Source organism: Artibeus jamaicensis, unplaced genomic scaffold (assembly GCF_021234435.1).
Source record: "Artibeus jamaicensis isolate MK-2021 breed Jamaican fruit bat unplaced genomic scaffold, CSHL_Jam_final scaffold_1019, whole genome shotgun sequence".
Lineage (NCBI taxonomy): Eukaryota > Metazoa > Chordata > Mammalia > Chiroptera > Phyllostomidae > Artibeus > Artibeus jamaicensis.
In genome coordinates, this window is record NW_026522025.1 from 36,786,342 (window position 1) to 36,804,932 (window position 18,591).

The 18,591-nt window shown below is 35.6% G+C and overlaps 1 protein-coding gene across 5 annotated transcripts in view; it reads left to right on the forward strand.

Moving 5' to 3' along the window:
* Positions 1–18,591, forward strand: part of BTBD8 (BTB domain containing 8) — a 97,460-nt gene that overhangs the window by 40,541 nt on the left and 38,328 nt on the right. For all 5 annotated transcript variants that reach the window (XM_053655594.1, XM_053655596.1, XM_053655598.1 and 2 more), the window contains one exon: positions 13,121–13,210. In XM_053655594.1, the coding sequence (XP_053511569.1) occupies positions 13,121–13,210 (90 nt within the window). The remainder of the gene's footprint in view (positions 1–13,120; positions 13,211–18,591) is intronic.

An 18,591-nucleotide genomic window follows, 5' to 3' on the forward strand; every position in this document is an offset into this window, starting at 1 on the left:
AATGTGATTTGAATAGTTTATACTTTCTCCTAATCCAAGAAAGAATGGGATAGCATTAGGCCTCCAGGGAGAGTCACATAATCACACTCCTCTCCATCTACACAGACCTTTCTCTCTCTGACGAATACATCTCCACCTCCTCCCACATCTTTGTTGTCCTGTTTTAACTCCACTATTTCTGCTCAAGGAAGAAATGAAGAGAGCTCTTTTTATTTGAGGGGAGGGAGGGTATTATAAAAGGAGGACCTATTAGAGTTCATTGATCCCATTTGTTGTTATGTTACTACATTTCTGGGTTACTTCCTGGGACACTACCACACATTATACTCCTTGTCATGGATCTCTGTAACATTACTTTCCTGCTTGAATTGCTCTCAATCACCAGATGAATACCATCTCGATATTGCACATTTCTCTCTGCTCGTATTTCCTCCTGTCATCTTCAGCCTACCCCTAAGCACCTATCTGATCTACTCTATTGCTGGCCTCCTATTTTATATTGTTATATATTATTTTTGTGTTTTCTGAGAGGAATTGAATCTGTTAGATTTTTAAGATAATTTATTTCTCACGTTTCTGTGTTCTGTAGTTAAGATTCACTTGTGCTTTTATTGAAAAAGCAGGGCAATGATTCCTAATTTTAGCTTTGTGACACTCCCGGTCTGATATCCCTTACAAAATACCTTTCTTTTCAGTGCCTGATATTATATCATTAGAGATATTCATTCATTGCATTAAAACATTGTTAAATCTCCCTTTAAAATGCAGATTTCTTTGACTAATACATCATCACTGCGTCAGGAGGTCAATGTTCTAGTCTGGTCTATGCCACTAATTAGCTATATGATCTTGGGTACATCAGCTGAAAGCTTTTCATAGGCAGGTAGTGTAATAAATCAGAGGTCAGTCTTTCTGGGTTTAGATTCTGATCCTACTGTTTGTGGAATAGTTGAGAGTTACTTAATCTCTCCAGGTCTTAATTTATTTGTCTATAAAAGAAATAACAATAGTAATTAATAGTATGGCATGACTGGGAGGATTGAATCAGATAATGCACTCAAAACACTTAGCACAATACTTGGCATACTGTAAACTTTCAGTAAATGTTAGTTGCTCTGAATGTTTACTAGATATTTGGAAGGGAGGCACATTATTGGCTGTCGTACCTTACCTTATACCAGGGGTTGGCAAACCATGGCCCAAATCCCAATAGTGGCCCTTTTTAAAATAAAAAAACAAAACAAAACAAAAACAAAGAGAATATGCGACAGGAATTTGTATTTATGTCAGATATTTACTATTTGGCTCTTTACAGAAAAAGTTTGCAGTTCCCTCTCTCACTATGTTTGCCAGCAAGCTTTAATGAAATAATTATAATAAATTTCTAAATTACTATACAATAAAGTGAGTTGCTAACGTCTTAATACTAATTATTAGTGACAAATGGTCAATGCTGTCCACTTGAGAGGCTTATAATAATAATAAATTATTTGTGGGAACAGTGCGGGGGAGGAATTCCTTGGTGACAGGTGTTTGAGTGCAGTGGTAATGAGCAAAGCAAAAGGCACTGGGTGCCTGAAAGGAAACAAACCACCTCTATATTGTAGAAGCTCCTTAACTAAACTTGACTAGACCTTAGATGTTCTCTGTAGAACCTGCTAACAACATGTTTGCAGAACTCTCAAGTTTTAGGAAGCCATTCTCTAGTGTCCATTTCCATTCCTATTATGTGCCTTCCAGGGGTCACTTAGGTTACCAAACCTGTTTAATGCTATTTGAATTTATTATTTTGATGGCATAACTTAATGAAATATTATGTAAAAGAATGATATATTAAATATGAAAGGAGAGTTACTGTTCTGGTGAAAACTAAACTGAATGCTTGGGAATGACTTAATAAAGGAGAGGCACTTTTAAAATGTTGTATTCAGTATAGATGAAACATTATAAAAGTTTGAGGAGCAGTTATAAGAATATAAAATGATTCTATAATTCTGCTTCATAAGATTTTAAATTTCCTTCTTTACTTTAGAACAGTTTAGAATCCTAGAGAGCATATATGGCTAGAGTTTTTCCAAGAAATGTGAGGCTCCCATTAATGAACCCACATTAAAAAAAAGTTTGGCCTTAAGATGAAAGATTTGTGACTGAATGCATATTTATATTTTAAATTAGAATAAAATGATTATGATATGTAAATTTTTAAAAATTCTTTCCTGATTTTTTGATTACATAAGCAACTATCAGTCCTAACTGTGTTGGATTATATGGCACCCTCTACACTTGATAAATAATTTTTTAACTTTGAACAGGCTAATTCTATGAAAGCTATAGTCAGTGAATGCCTCCAGAGAAAGGTAACTCTCCTTTTTTAAAGGAAAAGTGTTGTATTAAAGTTTATGTTCTCTAAAATATTTGCCAAGAAGTGGACTGAGTAATAGTGACAGCTCCACAAACTTGGGTTTACTATTCTAGATTTAATCCTTATTACATTATGTGGAAATAAAAAGGAAAAATATATTCTTGGAAGCAAGAGTACTTTAGAAAATAGTCCTGCTAAAAATTCCTTTTTTAGCGCTTCTCTGAGTAATCTAGGCCATTGTTCTGCCTGGAGTGGTGAATCTAGTTCAGCTAACACCAGGAAGTATTGAATAGCGATGTACTAAAGCAAGAGCAAGAGGGAAATTAGGGCATCTCAGTAGAGCCAGAAGCAGCCTTGTCAGTTGAAATTAAGTTTAATCAAAAGGAGAAGATAGTTTTTGGCATGCTGGAAAATGAAAAATCTGGCAAAATTTTTTAACATACCATGCCATCTACAACATTATTTTTTAAACTGAGACTTGTATTCTGATTAAATTGGAATGTTTTCTAAGTTTCTGTCTCAGGATGAGGGTAATTGTTTAAGCTTTTATTCTTACTTAGATGCAAATAGCTAACATGCTGTGTTGGTTCAAGTCTTCTGAGAAGCAGACACAAAGATGGGTCTAGACTTGCAAGAAATTTATTAAGGTAAATGCATGTGAGAGGAAGGACATGGGAAGGAATTTAGAGATGACTAGGAGAGCTGTTAAACTGAAATGTTAATCTAAGCCTGAGTGAAGGAGAAAGGGAATGAATGAAGGAAGCTTGGGTAGATGCATCTTAGACTGCAGTACAGTTCTGAGGAAGGTTCAACAGACTGGTGGAAAGTTCACAAGCCAAAGTCACCTATTAGAGCAATCCTGTCTCACAGGAATAGGACTACTTCATTATCCCTGACGTGCTCAATCACTGGGTAGGGAACAGCTAGTGAGAAGTAGCCTTGGGACCAGTGTGGTACAGATTTCAGAGTACTGTAGCTGGGCCACATAGGTCAGTTGTACAGTGATTATATTCTGATCAAAGAGATATATTCTTGTGATTAGCCACATGTGCAAATCATGACATACTACATTTATATATCTTTACCATTAGGTATAGTCAGATAAAGTAAACAGATGGAGGGATAGAATTCTAATAGTACTCTTCATTAAGAATTATTTAGGGTAGGTAGAGGTGGGCAAGGGGGGATGGCAATGGAAAAAGACTGTTTGGACAATGGGAACATGAAGCATTGTGGAGATGATGTTTTGTGGAGTCGTATACTTGAAAACTGTGGTTTTGCAAACCAATGTCAACCCAATAAATTCAATTAAAAATAATTATTTAATGAGCACTTATATGCTAGGTACTGTGTTTTGTGTTTAGATTGAGATTCATACAAAAGTAAAAAATGAAGTGCAGAGGATCAGATAGACTATTAAAATTCAGCATAATTGATGTATTAGAAAAGACTCCCATAGAAAAGGGTCTGGCAGGATATCCAATAAATTGTTAATAGTGGTTATTTCTATAGACTTAAAGTGTTCACTTTTTAAGATTCTATATTAGTTTATCACAAACAAAAAATTATTTTTATAATTTAAAAATGCTTTTAAAATTTTAGTTTTCCATGCTTGAGGAAAGAATCGAAGATGGCTTAATGTTTTTTTTATCTTTTTGTATAGGTTCAATCATACTCTAAGGTTAACATCTTTGTCCTCTTATACAGAAATAAAAATTCTATAGCAAGCTCAGTGAATTAAATACTGCACTTGATTGTCAGATTCTTTTTCTCTTCCTTCTGTTTTTTGTAGGTATGATTTGTGTTTCTTTTTATAGTCTCTTAAGGTAGCATCTTGGGTCATTGATTTGAAACCTTTTCCTTTTCTAAGATGTGCATTTAAAAGCTAAAAAATTATCTTTAGGTACTGCTTTAACTGTATTCCACAAATTTTGGTATGTTGTATTTTAATTTTTGTTCAAGGAAGTATTTTCTAATTTTTCTTTCTGATCCATGGACTATTTGGACGTGTGATTTACTTCCAAATATTTGAAAATTTTACAGATATTTCTCCATGGCTAATTTATAATTTAATTCCATTGTAGTCAGAGAACATATTCTATATTAGTTCACTTAAATTTGAAACATGTTTTAAGACCCAGAATATCTGTCTTAGGGAATGTTTCACATGTACTTGAAAAGAATGTGTGTTCTGCTATACTTGGCTAGAGTGACTATAAATGTTATGTCAGTTGATAATGTTGCTCAAATCTTCCATACCCTTAACTGATTTTTTGGTCTACTTGTTCTGTTAATTACTGAGAATGTTGAAGTTTCCAGATATGATTGTGAATTTGTCTGTTTCATCCTTCAGCTCTATCAGTTTTTGCTTGATGTCTTTTGGAGGTTTGTTATTGGGTGCACACACTTTTAGGATTGTTTATTTTCTCTTGTTGAATCGACTCTATTTTCATTATAAAATATCACTCTTTACCACAGATAATATCCTTTGTTGTGAAGTGTTTTGTTTGATATTAATAGAACCACTCTAGCTGAGCCACACTAGCCAGAGCTATTTTCATTTTTGTCATGCTGTTGATAGCTGTATTGTGTGTGTGCACATGTGCAAGTGGGTTTTTTTAGAGTTTCTTGAAGGTTTTCTTTATTTTTTAAGTTTATTTTACTGGTTACACTATTATAGTTGTCCCGTTTTTCTCCCCCTTGTCGCCCTCTACCTGGTATCCCTATTCCCCCCAGTGTAGCCCATCCTGCGTAGTTCATGTCCATGGGTCAAACATGTAATTTCTTTGGCTTCTCCATTTCCTATACTAGTCTTAACTTCCCCCTGTCTATTTTGTATCTACCATTTATGCTTCTTATTCCCTATATCTTTTCCACCATTTCCCCCTTCCCCCTCCCCACTGATAGCCCTCCATGTGACCTCTATTTCTATGATTCTGTTCCTGTTCTGGGTATTTGTTTAGTTTGTTTTTGTCTTTTTTTCCCCCTTAGGTTCAGTTGTTGATAGTTGTGAGCTTGTTGTCACTTTACTGTTCATAATTTTGATCTTCTTTGTCTTAGATATTTCATATAATAAGGTCTTGGTGATGATGAACTCCTTTAGCTTTACCTTATCTGGGAATCATTTTATCTGCTCTTCCATTCTAAATAATAATTTTGCTGGATAGAGTAAATCTTGGATGTAAGTCCTTGCTTTTCATGCATGAATACATCTTTCCAGTCCCTTCTTACCTGTAACATTTCTTTTGAGAAATTAGCTGACAGTCCTTTGTAGCTTACTATCTGCTCTTCTCTTGCTGCTTTTAAAGATTCTCTCTTTAAGCTTTTGTATTTTATGATGTGTTTTAGTGTGGTCCTTTTCGTGTCCATCTTGTTTGGGGTTCTGCTTCCTGGACTTGTATGTCTATTTCCCTCACCAAATTAGGGAAATTTTCTTTCATTACTTTTTCAAATAAGCTTTTAATTCCGTGGTCTTCTCTTCTCCTTCTGGCATTCCTATGATTTAGATATTGGTCCATTTAAAGATGTCCCAGGGACTTCTTAGCCTATCCTCATTTTCTTGAATGCTTTTTTTCTCCCTTGTGTTCCACATCATTGATTTGATTCTCGGCCTCATCCTCTCTGCTGTTGGTTCCCTGTAGATTTTTCTTTATTTCATTTAATGTAACCTTCATTTCTGCCTGGGTTTTTTTTATGCTGTTAAAGTACCCAAGGAGTTCCTTGAATATCCTGATAACCAGTGTTTTTAACTCTGCATCTGATAGATTGCTTATCTCCATTTCATTTAGCTCTTTTTCTGGAGTTCTGATCTGTTCTTTCATTTGGTCCATGTTTCTTTGTCTCCTCATTTTGGCAGCCTACCTGTTTTTGTTTCTAGTATTAGGTAGAGTTTCTTTTTTTTAAAATATATTTTATTGATTATGCCATTACAGTTGTCCCATTCCCCCCCTTCATTCCCCTCCACCCTGCAGACCCCCTCCCCCAACAATCCCCCCTTTAGTTCATGTCTATGTGTCCTAAGTATTTTAGCTTCTACATTTCCTACACTACTCTTGCCCTATTCTCTATTTTCTCCCCACCGTCTATGCTACTTATTCTCTATACCTTCCCCCTTCTCCTCCTCCCACTCCTCTGTTGCTAACCCTCCATGTGATCTCCATATCTGTGGCTCTGCTCCTGATCTAGCTGTCCACTTAGTTTGCTTTTTGTTTTAGGTGTGCTTGTTAATAACTGTGAGTTTGCTGTCCTTTCACTGTTCATCTTTTTTTATCTTCTTTTTCTTAGATAAGTCCCTTTAACATTTCATATAATAAGGGCTTGGTGATGATGAACTCCTTGAACTTGACCTTATCTGAGAAGCACTTTATCTGCCCTTCCATTCTAAATGAAAGCTTTGCTGGATAGAGCAGTCTTGGATGTAGGTCTTTGGATTTTATGGCTTAGAATACTTCTTTCCAGCCCCTTCTTGCCAGTCTGATGAGAACTGCTTTGTAGGTGACTGTCCCCTTATGTCTTGCTGCTTCTAGAATTCTCTCCTTCATTTTAATCTTGGGTAATGTAATGATGATGTGCTTTGGTGTGTTCCTCCTTGGGTCCACTGTCTTTGGGACTCTCTGAGCTTCCTGGATTTCCTGGAAGTCTATTGCCTTTGCCAGATTGGGAAAGTTCTCCTTTATTATTTGTTCAAATAACTTTTCCACTTGTGGCTCTTCCTCTTCCCCTTCTGGTACCCCTATAATTCAGATGTTTGAACATTTAAAGATGTCCTGGAGGTTCCTAAGCCTCTCCTCATTTTTTTGAATTCTTGTTTCTTCATTCTTCTCTGGTTGGCTGGTTGGTTGGTTGTTTCTTCCTTCTGGTTCACTCCATTGATTTGAGTCCCAGTGTTGTTTCCATCACTATTATTGGTTCCCTGTGCGTTTTCCTTCATTTCACTTAGTGTAGCCTTCATTTACGTATCTAATGTGCGACCAAAATCAACCAGTTCTGTGAGCATCCTGATGACCAGTATTTTGAATTGTGCATATGATAGGTTGGCTATCTCTTGGTTGCTTAAAAGTATTGGCTCTGGGGCTTTGATTTGTTCTTCTGATTGAGCCATTTTTTGGTCTGGTCACACCTGTTACATATGAGGGATAGGTGGAGCCTTAGGTGTTCACCAGGGCGGGGCAACCAAGTGGCTGGGTTGTGATGCTGTATGTGGGGAGGGGGTCAGAGCGGAAACAATGGTGCTTGCTCCACTCTCTTGGATTTCAGTTCCCTCTACCACTTCCCAGAAGCAAATTGGGCCCTTCTGGTGCTGGTTCCCGGGTGGTGGGCTTGTGTACATTCTAGGCCCCCTGTGGGTCTTTCCCACAAACTCTCCTGTGAGGCTGGGAGCCACTCCCGGCACCTCAACCCCTGAAAGTTTTTCCAGTTGGTGCTTTTAGGCTTCATTTCCCAGTGCTGGGGCCCTCGGTTGCGTGGTTTGTCTCACTGCCCCGTTTTTTTGTTTTTGTTTTTTACCTGGTTTATCTGGGCACGAATGTATGTCTGTGGTGAGCCAGCCGCCTTGCTCACCTTACAGGGTTTGCTGGTTTCCTCCCCACCCCTGTGTCTGCCAACCACTGCCTTTTCCTGCCAGGACCCCTCTCCGCCAGCCACCAACTCCACCCCTCTGACTGGTTCATTGTTGTTGGACTTTGGTACAGTTCAATTTTTCTCTCTGTTCTGGTTGTGTTTTTGTTTCTAATCTTTGTTGTCCTTAAATTTGATTGTGCGAGGAGGTACAGTGTTTCTACTTACGTCTTCATCTTGGCCAGAAGTCCTCATTTCTATATATATTTTTTACACTCCACTATAAATTGTAATTGTTCTTTTAAATAATTATCTTTAAGTTCTTCTTTAAGTAAGAAAGAATGTATTTCATATTTCCCCACATTTCTAACATTTTCTGTCTTTTTTGCAGTTCCAGATTTCTGTTATAATTTTCCTTCAGCCTGAGAACCTTTAAAAATTTTTCTGGAATACAGGTGGCAATGACTTTTCTCAGCTCTGGTTTATCTAGAGAAGTCTTCATTTAGCTTTTATTTTTTGAAAGATAATTTTGCTGGATACAAAATTGCAAGTTGGCAATTTTTTATTTCTTTCAGTGCCTTAAATATTTAGTTTTATTGTCATCTGGCTTTCATTGTCTCTGATGAGAAGTTTGTAATCATGCCTAGCTTTGCTTCTCAGTATGTGATGTGCCTTTTTTCTATGGCTGCTTTTTAATTTTATTTCTGTGTAAGGAGTTTTCAGCAGTTTGATCATTTATGCTTTTCTTTATGTTTGTCCTGTTTTTGAATTATTGAGCTATTGGATCTGTGGGTTTGTAGTTTTTAAGAAATTAGAAAAATTTACAACCATCAGTTTAAAAAAATTTTTTTGCAGTCCCCTTTTTATTTCTTCTTTCCACATGGCATTCTCACTATATTTGTATGTTAGTCCCACACCTCACTTAAGCTTCTTTTTTTTCTTTAGTTTATTTTTTCCTATGTTTTATTTGGATAATTTGCATTGCTGTGTGCATAGGTGCACTGATCTTTTCTTCTTTAGTGTATAATTTTCTTTTAGGTTCATGTATGAATTTTAAAATTTCAGATATTGTGTAATTTATCTCAAAAGTTGTTTTTAAACAACACCTTTTATTTCTCTCTTCATTATGTTTCTTATTTAAAAATCAAGCATATCTATAATAGCTTTTAAAAATTCTTTGCTAATTTCATCACATCTTTCATTTCTAGGTCTGTTTCTATTTACATATTTTCTCCTAGTTATAGTTTATATTTTGCTATGTCTACACATACCTGATAATTTTTTATTATATGCATAACGTTATGAATATTATATTGTTAAGTTTGAATTTTGTTACCTTCTAAAAGAGTGTTGAACTTTGTTTTAATAGACAAGTTATTGTGGATCAGCTTTCTCTTTATAAAACTTGTTTTTTTAAACATCATTAGTGTGGATTAACAGTAGCTTTTGCTCTAAATGTTGTATAGGTATTCTACTGAGACATGATCCTTCAGGGATCTTTTCTGAGTGCCCCAAATATTCTATCCTGGCTAACAGAAAGTTGAATGTCTGCCAGCCCTGGGTGATCAGGCTTATAGCTCCCTGGACTTTTACTCTTTGCCTGGCTTCATGGAGTTTCACCGAATGTTCAGATTATGTCCAGACAAAGACTCAAGGGGTCCCTCCACTAACTTATGTAGCTCTTTTTCTTCAAAACTCCCTGTTCTGTAGTAATGTGCCCATAAATTCTGACTGAGTCATCCTCCCAGGGCTTCTGTATTTGTCTTTTCAACCCAGCAAGACAACCTGGTTCTGTCCTCCCTGTGCCATGATGTAAAAATTGTTTTCAGGAAGAAAAGCACCATGATTATGGATTTACCTAATTAGTTTTCCTTCCCTTAGGAAACAGTTCTATACTGCCTTTTTTCTGTGTCATTATTTATGTTTCTACTCGTTAATGGAGGTTAGGCAAGTCTCACACTTGTCTCTCATGGGGTGAAGCAGAATCCCTAATTCTTTCTTAATGTACATAATTTTTAGAACAGTTATAAGTTTACAGAAAAATTTAGAAGCGAACACAGAAAATTTCCATATACCCCCACATTCAGTTCCCCTATTAACATAGATATAAATAGAGATAAAGACATATCTTAGTATATTACATTTGATACAATTAATGAACCAATTTTGAGACATTGTTATTAACTAAAGTCTATAGTTTATTTAGACTTCCTTAGTTTTTGCCTAATGCCCCTTTTTCTGTTATTAGAGCTCATTGAGGATACTGTAACACATTTAGTGGCTATGTCTCCTTAAGGTTCTCTTGGCTATGACAGTTTCTCAGACTTTTTTTGTTTTTGATGATCTTGGTGGTTTAAGGAGTATGGGTAAGTATTTTGTATAGTGCCTCCCAGTTTGAATTTATCTGATGTTCTCCTTTCAGTCAGTTTTAGATCTACATCCCCCATCAGTGTGTGTGTGTGTGTGTGTGTGTGTGTGTAGCATCTTCTTACTTTCTAACTCTAAAAGATAGTTAGTCTAGACTCATCTGTCCCAGCATTAACCATTTGTCTGATAAACCCTGGTTACTTTTATTCTAATGGTATTGGAAACTAATATCTGGACACTGGGGGTGCTTATTGTTTCCTTTATGCCCTCTCAGCTCACAGAGCAAGGAAATATATGTGTCTGCGTATATGCACATATCTAAGAATATTTCTATATGAATCCTGTTTATATTAAGCTAAACATGAGTTCATAGTGATGTCTCCAACACTAAAATATTACCACATGGATCATCCTAGTCTTACTCCCTTGATTGTCTGTAATCTTCCACTATAGCAGTGAGAAACCTGGCTTTCATTATCCAACATGTAGCACTTAATTGTTCAGTTCCAGTATTCATGTATGGCAGTTTCAGAATTCTTAATCCATACCTGTGTGGGAAATAACTTTACCAACTAGAGTACAGTGGTATATAGTTCCTTTGCTTTTATTTTTACAGTCTCTACTTATTTCCAAAGTTATTTGGGCCAGCATCTTTCTGTCCCATTCCCTTCAGTGAGGTCATTTTATTATATATTTGCAATACAGTTAGATTCTTGTCACAGGCTGCATTTCATCATGGGATTCCCTTGACATGACCTCCTCCTAGTATTTTTGTTTTCATTTGTATATACTAAGATTCCCTTGCGTTATAAAGTTTTATGGGTTTTTATAAATGCATATTGTCCTACATCTACCATTACAATATCATACAGAATAGTTTCAACTAAAAAATTATTATAATTAAACTCTTCAACTTTTCCCCCTCCCAGACCTCTGGCAATTTTTTATTGTCTCCATAGTTTTGCCTTTTTCAGATTATCATATAATCATAAAAAAACAAACTGAGCGAACGGCTAGGACAGGAACAGAATCACAGAAATGGAGATCACACGGAGGGGGAAGAGGGACAATGGGTGAAAAGGTTACAGGGATTAAGAAACATAATTGGTAGGTACAAAATAGACATGGGGGTGTTAAGAATAGTGTAGGAAATGGAGAAGCCAAAGAACTTATATTTACGACCCATGGACATGAACTAAGGGCGGTGGCAGTTAATGCTGGTAGGAAGGGGAGTACCAAGAGGAGGAGGACAAAGGGGTAAAAATTGGGACAACTGTAATAGCATAGTCAATAAAATATAATAAAAATATGTCCTTGGGTGAGGACTAAATAAATAAGTAAATTGCCATTAAAAAACTTGATCAAGATTGTGTGAAATCTAGAAATTATTTAGGCAGAATGGACATGTTAACAATTTCAGGTCTTCAAATCCATGAGTGCAGTTTAGCTCTCTCTTAGGTCTTGTAAAATTTATCTCAACAGTGTTTTATAGCTTTTAATGTAGAGGTGTTGCTTTTTTGTTTATTCTATTTGACCTTTTAGATACTAGTGTAAATGAAATTCCTTTATTTTCTACTTGTTGATTATTATTCCTGATTATATTTAGGTGATTGCTAGATATTTTACCGAAAATTTATAAAAATAGTTTGATACTCTGGGTAAAGTTATTTTCATGAACACTAGATTTCCTTTTTCTTCTGGCCAGCAGTTAGGCTGGATACAGATTACTTTTATCCAGTCAGGGATTCAACTGACCCAAAGCTGGACTTCAGTTCTAATAAGGGCTTGTTTATTTCCCGTTTATTCTTCTTCCTTACATGTAGCCCTTCAGAGTCCACCTGTAATTGTGGGTATCCACCAAAGCCTCCCCTCTTTGACAGACACCAAATTCCAGTTTGTGTGCCTGTACGCCTGTGAGGGTTACAAGCTATGCTCAGCTTTTAGCCTCTCCACCATTGCTTTTGCTTTCAGATTTGGCAGTTGCCTCAATGGAAAAAGTTACCTCAGTCAAAGAGGTGACCTCAAATACTTGGATCATCTCCTTTGTCTTCTCTCTTATAACTTGTCTCAAAAGCTGCCTTCACAGTAGCTTTTTGATGCCTTCAAATCATGCTTTATTTCTTTATTTTTTTAAGGTATATATTTTGCCCATTTTCCTGGCTGTTTCCAGCAGGAGTATTGGTCTGAGACAACCTAGTAGGCCATTGGCAAAAGTGTCTTTCTCTTGTCCCTCTCCACTCTTTGAGTCCATCTTCCACTAGTATATAATACTGTTCTTTGTAGTATCTCATTTATATTGGTATTTCCAGCATCTAAAGTAGTGCCTAGCACAGAATAGAAGTCAGTAGATACTTATTGAATTAAAGAATGAATTAATTAATATTTTATCTTAGATGATAGTACTGAAATTCAAAAGAAATGGCTTTACTGTCATTTTCACAAATCTAAGTATAGTCATTCTTAAGCATAATCAGTGTAAATTCTGAACTCAAACTCAGGTCCTGTAAGGTTCTAGTCTCTTATTGATAAAATATTTCCTCAAGAAATTAACATCTTTTGGTCTTTATTTCTCCATTTATAGATAATTATTGCTCTCTTACTTAATGGAAATAATTTCAATTTTTATTTAAAAGATGAGGATGACATTGGAATTAATGTTATAATCAAGCTATCAAAAATGCCAAGGTATAAATATAATTTTATTATAATGATGCTATCAGTAAATATAAACACCAAATAGATTATATTTTAAAATGTAGAGAGTTTCATTAAAAATTATGTTTTGCATAATAAGTAAGTGTTTACCTGTGGGTTTTTTCTCCCTCTTCCTTTTAGAGCCATTTTAAGCGCCAGGTCTAGTTATTTTGCTGCAATGCTGAGTGGCTGTTGGGCTGAAAGCTCACAAGAGTACATTCCTCTTCAAGGGTGAGCATAATTTTTTTGAGGAGTTTGACTGTAAATGACTGCAAATGATACAAGCACTTTTATTAATCTGATTTCCCTGTAAGTTCAGTGGACTCTTTCTCATGTGGTAGAATCCTACAAAGTACATTTTCTGAAAACATGAGGAAGTAGGGAATATTTAGTAATAATAGAGATAGTGTGTTAGTCTTTTCAGATTGCAATAACAAAGTACCACAGACTGGGTGATTTTAAATCATTGCAGAAATTCATTTTCTCACAGTACTGTAAGATCAAAGTGCCAACAAGGTTGGTGTCTAGTGAGAAGACCTTGGGTCCTTGGGTTGCAGACAGCCTCTACCACTGTGCGCTCAAATGGTCTTTCCTCAGTGTAGGGGGCATCTAGGGGGCGGTGAAAGGAAAGTGGAGGGAGAGAGTGCTTTGGTGTTACTTATAAGGGCACTAATCATATCACATCAGGGCAGGGCCCCACCCTTATTCCCTCATTTAACTTTAATTACTTCCTTAGAAGTTCCATCTCCAAATATAGCCACACTGGGGAATTAGGGTTCAATGTACAAATTTAGGTGAGTGGGGGAACCAAATATTCATTCTGTAACAGATATTGTTTCCTTTTGTTCCTTATTTTTCTTCTTTAAAGTATAATTTGGATAGGTATGGATTTCAATTATCTATGGTAGTACAATGGTGAATCTACACATTTGGTAGCAGTTTATTTAAACTGCCAAGACTGTTACTAAGAGATGAACTACTTCCTTAAATGCTGAAATGGAACATTTTTTGGTCATAGTACTAACTGTGAGATTCTATAGTGTACATTATGGGGGAGGTTCTTTCTCAATAGGAAAATTGCTGGGGGTTCTGAGGGAACTTCTCAGTTTTGCATCATTTCCACCATAGATATTTCCTTGATGGGGTCAGTTTTAGCCAGAGGCTTAAGATGATACTGGCAACTTCATAACAATGGATACATAGAAAGTATTAATAAATTCTTACTGACCATTTATTTGCCACACAGGCCTATAATCTTGAGCCTTCTAGGCTATAACAATCTGGTTCCTTTTACTAACTAAAAGCATCTTTTGACTACCTTCACTCTCTACCTCTTCCTTCTGGCAACCAGGTAGTTTCTGAACATGGGAGATTTTATATGCCCCAAATGCCTCCCATTTTATAATGTTTCACTCTATAAAACATAGAATTTTGAAACATTTGTAAAAATATGTGATGTGTTTTTACTTTATTTTTTCATATTTTATTTACATAATAAAACTGAAACACATATAAAAGAGAACCCAAACCATTTTCTTTTATACCAGGGTCACATTTTAATTATATTACCACAATTTCAATACACATAATACACAAAACACAGTGAAATATTTTGCAGCCTAACTTTTGGGTGTAGGTTCAGCAACTGCCACTCTTAGTGATTTCAATTATGCATCCATGGAATCATTTGTATTCCTTTATTACAATGTATTTTTTAAAGCAGAAATACTAGACTAATGAAATAGTAATAAAGAAAAATAATGTAGGGTGTAAATATACAGGGCCCAGCACAGGTAATACCCCTTTTTTATTACAAAATTATAAGCACGTAATTCTGTAACATAACAATATCACACTCAAGCACACTATATTGACATTTTACGTGAAATGTTCAAATTAAAACTATAAATTACTACTCCTATATTATTACCCTACCAACCACACTCAAGCAGGCATTACTTCTGCCAGACCTTGTGTGTACAAACACACACATACAACACACATATAATCACCAAGTGTTTAGTTAATACTACTACTGAAATAAACTTCTCCCTAATTTGTCCCCTGCATGCATAAAATATTTACACATGGAAAGTTTGTTTTTCTTCTGTTTTTCTCCCACTAATATAGCATCACAATATAACATGAATTTCTTGATGATGTTAAGAAAAGTTTGCATCTAAGTAACCCTGTTATCTTTACATCTGAGCTTATCTTATTCATTTACAAATATTTATTAAGGCCCTGGCTGGTGTGGCTCACTGGACTAAGTGCCAGCTTGCAAACCAAAGGGTCTCCGGTTGAATCCCAATCAACCGGAGGCATAAGCCTGGGTTGTGGGCCAGGTCCCCCAGTAGTGGCCACATGAGAAACAACCACACTGATGTTTCTCTCCCTCTCTTTCTCCCTCCCTTCTCCTCTCTCTAAAATTAAATAAATAAATAAACCTTTAAAAGATATATTTAAAAATTTAAAATATTTATTGAGATATCATTATATAACATTATTTTATACAGCTAATAATTTGTGAAGTGATAGTTAACATCCATTACCCCAGAGTTACAGTTCTTTTTCTTGTGATAAGAACTTTTAGGATGCATTTTCCTAGCAATTTTCAAATATAAAATACAGTATTGTTAACTATAGTCACCATGCAATTATATCCCCAGGATTTAATTTTCTCGTAAGTTTGTACACTTTGACTACCCTTACATATTTTTGTTCATCTCTTTTCCCCCTTCCTTTGGCAACCAGGTAGTTTCTGATTATGGGAGATTTTAAACACCAAGCTAAAAAGTTTTTATCCTGTGGGTAAAGGGAATGAAGTGGTGATAACCTGAAAGATATATGTATCCTACTATTAAGATCTCTTCCTTGTTGACAAATTTAAAATATCCCCTGAATATAAGAAGAAGGATAGTAGTAGCAGAGGTCAGAGTCTCTGTAAGTGTGCCAGTCCTAGGGATAATCACTGTGGTGTAATTTTGGAAATTTGTCCATTGTTGACTATGTTTCGGATGTTTTAGATGTCATTTAAAAAATTATTAATTTACTCTCATTAGAACTGAATTCAATAAAAATATAAAGGAGAGAAAACACTAGCTAACTCAGGATACAGCTTTTTGGTGTTCATTCTTTAAAAATTATGTGCTTCTGTGTAGTAACATAAAGGTCAAATGAATATATGATTATGCATCAGAGAAATGCAAATTAAAACCACAGTAGGATATCACCTCACATCCGTCAGAATGGCTGTCATCAATAAATCAACAAACAAATATTGGTGAGGATTTGAAGAAAAGAGAATGCTTGTGGGCTGTTGTGAATGCAGATTGGTGCAGCCACTGTGGAAAACAATATGTAGGGTCCTCAAAAAATTAAAAATGGAATCTATGACCCAGTGATTCCACTTCTGGGTATATATCTGAAGAAACCCTAAACAGTAATTCAAAAGAATATATGTACCTTTATGTTCACTGCAGCATTATTTACAGTAGCAACCCAAGCACCTATCAGTAAATGAATGGATACAAAAAAATGGTGGTACAACCCAGAGAGTCAGACAACAGTGTGGTGATGGCCTTAGGGAAAGGGGGCCAGGAGCTTGGGTGGAGGTGGGCAAAATGCGGGGGAATGGGAACACCTGTAATACTGTCAACAATAACAATACATTTTAAAAAGCCATAGTACCTATATATCATGGAATATTACTCAGCCATAGAAAACTGAAATCTTACCATTTGGGGCAGCATGGATGAACTTAGAGAGTATTATATTAAGTGAAGTAAGTCAGAGAAAGACAAATACCGTGTGATTTTACTTATATGTAAATCTAAAGAATAATATAAATGAACAAACAAAACAGAAACAGACTCATAAATACCGAGAACAGACTAATAATTACCAGAAAGGAAGGGGTTTGGGGGGCTGGATGAAAAGGGTGCAAGAATTAAGAAGTACAGATTGATAGCCACAAAATAGTCATGGGGATGTAAAGTACAATGTAGGGAATATAGTCAGTAATACTGTAATAATTATGTATGGTACCAGGTAGGTACTGGAAATAGTGGGGGACTACTTTGTAAAGTAGATGATTGTCTAACTACTATGCTGTACACCTGAAACTAATATAAAATAATATTGACTGAGAAAAGAAAAATTATGCTGGAAGTCAAAGATGATGATATCTGCAATCTAGGTGTTAAATGTAGTGCCTTGCATTATTGTTAAAAGAGTTGAAATCTTACTTGTTACAATAAACATTTTGAAAATTCTCAAAAAAAAAGTATGTGATTATGGAACCTTATTCCACAGAGGGGGAAAGTAATTAACAGAGAGCACATGTCCATTTTTTTTGGGAAGAAATCTTAGGTCCTTGTATATTTAATGATACCTGCAATTATATACTTTTGTTTCTGTCTCCAAATAGATTCTGTCCTCAGCAGTAATAATACCTTATAATAACACCATATATTTTCTAGACTTCTTTCACTTAATACCTTAATAAGGTATTAAGGGTATAATACCTTATTATGCCCTTTAATTTTTAGCATCAGTCTTTGAGAGAGCCAGTCTATTTACATATTATGGATGAACAAAAACAAGATCAGATTAAGTACATTGTCTTCCTGGGGTCACTTGATAAATAAGTGCTTATGCTAAATATAAATTATGTTTTTATTCAGAGTCCATTCCATCACAGTCACTAAAGAAATTAGAAAGTCCCCATTAGTGTGCATTCTTGAACTGGCTAAACAGTCCTCCACTGTTTAAATCAGTGACTTTCAAACTTTGTCCCACAGGACCCTAAAGATCCTGGTAGGTATATTAGGGAACACAGGTGTGGGATTGGGATCTGAGGGGAAGGCCTTTTGGAAAGGCATACCTGTTCAAGCAGAGCTGCTCCACCTTTATCTGTTTTATATTCAAGATGACTTCTGAGTTTAGCTATAGGAATAAAGGCAATCCTTAATCAACCCTCTTGAGCCTTCAGATTAAACATCCAAAGTACACAGGCTTTTAAAAATGAAGTCTACTCATTAAGAGTTCAGTAGACAAGAAAGAACTAGTGAAATCAACTATTGGTCTCGATTCCCTCACCTGCAATTTCTGTCTTTGATCATGATGGAAGTAATGGATAAATATCTCCTCTTATAATATAGCTTGACTACTACTAATTGACTTTAATAGCTTGTTTAAGGGAAAGCCAAATAGAGGCAATCAAATTCATTTTCAAGTGTCATCCAAATAAGTAGACTGTACCGTGCAGTAGTGCCATCAATGACCAGGCTTGCTCCTCTTATATTATTTTACCTTCACTTCTGTTGTGATGAGCAAGGCTCTGCTCCTGACTGGTTCATTTTAACCAGAGCTGCTGTGTCAGCAGTGGGGGCTCACTCCCAGTCAGTGTATTCACTTCTGATACTAGCACATTGGAAATGAGATACATTTCTTTTATCTTGCTTGATAAAACAAGGTTTTCTAATACTAAAATGAAAGAAGAATTTACCTCCTGGCAGATACTGGGTCTTTCTACTTATTATTATTATTATTATTATTATTATTATTATTATTATTCAATGTATTTTTCTTTTTTCTCTTGTATCACATAT